Source organism: Lipotes vexillifer, unplaced genomic scaffold, assembly GCF_000442215.2.
Source record: "Lipotes vexillifer unplaced genomic scaffold, Lipotes_vexillifer_v1.1 scaffold472, whole genome shotgun sequence".
Lineage (NCBI taxonomy): Eukaryota > Metazoa > Chordata > Mammalia > Artiodactyla > Lipotidae > Lipotes > Lipotes vexillifer.
The window spans coordinates 2,152,663-2,154,815 of record NW_006797698.1 but is presented as its reverse complement, the minus strand read 5'-3'; the positions used below and the strand labels follow the sequence as shown (position 1 = coordinate 2,154,815).

Genomic DNA, 2,153 nt, shown 5'->3' with positions numbered 1-2,153 from the left:
CCCCCCCCCCCCCAGAACCCCCAACCTCCCCCAGCCTGGCCCTGCCATCCCTGGGCAGCCAAACCCAAGGCCTCACCTACCCCCTTGAGAGCTAAGGTTGCCGGCCCTGCGGGAGCAGTACTAAGTGCCAGGGCCCCACATCCTCAGGCCTCTGTGCTGGGGAGGGCCGTGGTGGGTCGAGCCGCAGACCCCCATTCATATACAAGCTGGGGACCCCCTGGAACCACCCTCACCAGATGGACTGTGTGGAGAGCCTCTCCTTAGTGGAAGTAACCGGAAGTTAAGATGGGCCATAGTTAGGGGTTTGGCCACAGGGTCTCCAGAGGCACAGGATGGGTGGGGTGGGCAGCTGGGGCCTGGGTCAGGGGAAGGGGCACGTAGCTTCTAGGCCCCCGCTTCTGCCCTGCTTTCAGTCAGAGCCCCTTTTGCTCTTTAAGGCAGAAAACATGGGCGGTGACCTTTCAGGGGTCAAGTGGGGACTGCAAAGGGCCCTCACAGACAAAGAGGCAGGAGAAGGTTCCCGGATGGGGTTCCTCACCACACCTGAGAGGCCAGGTCCCCTGAGGCTGTGCTGAACCACACCTGACAAATGGGATCCTGCCCCCTACCTGAGTCTGCCCACAGCAGAACCAGCACCGCCCAGGACACAAGCACACATGCCGGGGGCAAGGCCAGGGCACGAGGCCCGGCCCCGCAGACCTCCTCTTGTGGGGGCCGGCCGGGCTCAGCTCTGCAACCACCAGCTCACCACACGGCCTTGCCGGTATATAACCTCCCCTGTTACATAACCTGTTGTCACACAGAATACTAAAGCTCATTTAAGCCAAACCCCGGGTCCTCACCTGTGGCTGGGAAGAATCCCCTCCCATACCTGTCCCCCAGCTGGGAGGGGCACAAGAGCCACAGCAGAGAGTTTAGGTGCTGGTGGTGGTGACAGGGGTGGGATTCTCAGACCCACCTGTGAGCCGCTTCCAACTCCCCCGGCCATCCTCCCTGAGCTGGCTCCTGGCTCTCTGCCAGAAGCCCCCCCCCCCCGGGGGCTGGAGGCCTGGCTCCCAGGAGGTGCCTATAGAGTCAGCAGCCTGAGGGACCACAGCGTAGCCACCAGCACCTCAGGCTGCCCCAGAAGAGGTGGACCAGGTGCCCGGCTCATCCTGCCCTCACCACTCATCCAGTGGCCTCTGACCCCAGCCTCCTCGGGGCCCAGCCCCCCAACCTGGACCCCTGAAGCAGCCCACGCCTCCCTCGCCCACCGCAGGGTCCACTCACAACACAGAGTGCTGGAGGGGTGGAGCCCCTGCGCCTCTGTGCCAGGCTCGGCTGCTGCCCGCTGGCTGGGGGAGGCGGGGTGGGAGTGGGAGCCACCCTCTCCGAGAACCCACTTCGCTCCTGTCCTCCCCTCTCTTCCTTCTGCATTTTGAGCTAGAAGGCTGGGCCACGGAAGCCCAAGGCGAAGGGAAGCACTGGCAAGAAAAACACTGTCCACCTAGGCCCAGCGGGTCTGCAAAAGAGCGAGCAAGCCGGAGCCAGGAATGGGATGAGCGGGGCCACAGCCCCCCAGGGCTCCCAAACCATCCTGCATCTCAGAAGCCCTCTCCGGGCCTGGAGCCAGAGCCCTCTGGGCCGCATCCATCTCGGTGCCCCAGCCCCAGAGGGAGGGGGAGGGGCTGGGGGGGTCACCTACCTCCTGGGCCACCAGGCTGGAGATGCGCACGGCCCGCCTCACCCGGCCTTTCTGGGCCCTGGGCTGCAGAGCCCCTGTCCTGCTCGCCTTCCCCGCTGGGGCCGCCATGGAGGACTTGGCTCCCCCCAGCTTGCCTGCCCAGGGCCCGAGGGCCCAGCCAGCGCCTCACCTGCACCTCAACAGCAGCCTCAGCCCAGGCTGCGCCCCAAGCGCTGGCGGCCTGGCTCCCAGGGCAGCCTCTGGCACGAAGCCAGGGTCACTGGGGCTGGGCCTCGGGGCTGCGGTCACCCTGTCAGTGAGCGCGGACAGCAGCCCGCCTGGCTCAGGCCGCCCATGGCCCCCTGGTGCCGGCCCCGCTGCCAGGGTGCTGCGCTCTGCCCGCTGCCAGCCCAGCAGCGGCCGGGCACCGCGGTAGGAACCTCGGCTCCTCCAGCCGGCCCCTCCTCCTCCCAGGTCCCCACCCCCGCCC

General features: G+C 67.0%; 1 protein-coding gene across 1 annotated transcript in view; it reads right to left on the bottom strand.

Moving 5' to 3' along the window:
* Positions 1-2,153, bottom strand: part of KCNH2 (potassium voltage-gated channel subfamily H member 2) — a 35,887-nt gene that overhangs the window by 9,631 nt on the left and 24,103 nt on the right. Inside the window, exon 7 of the mRNA XM_007469871.1 lies at positions 1,685-1,818. Within this exon, the coding sequence (XP_007469933.1) occupies positions 1,685-1,818 (134 nt within the window). The remainder of the gene's footprint in view (positions 1-1,684; positions 1,819-2,153) is intronic.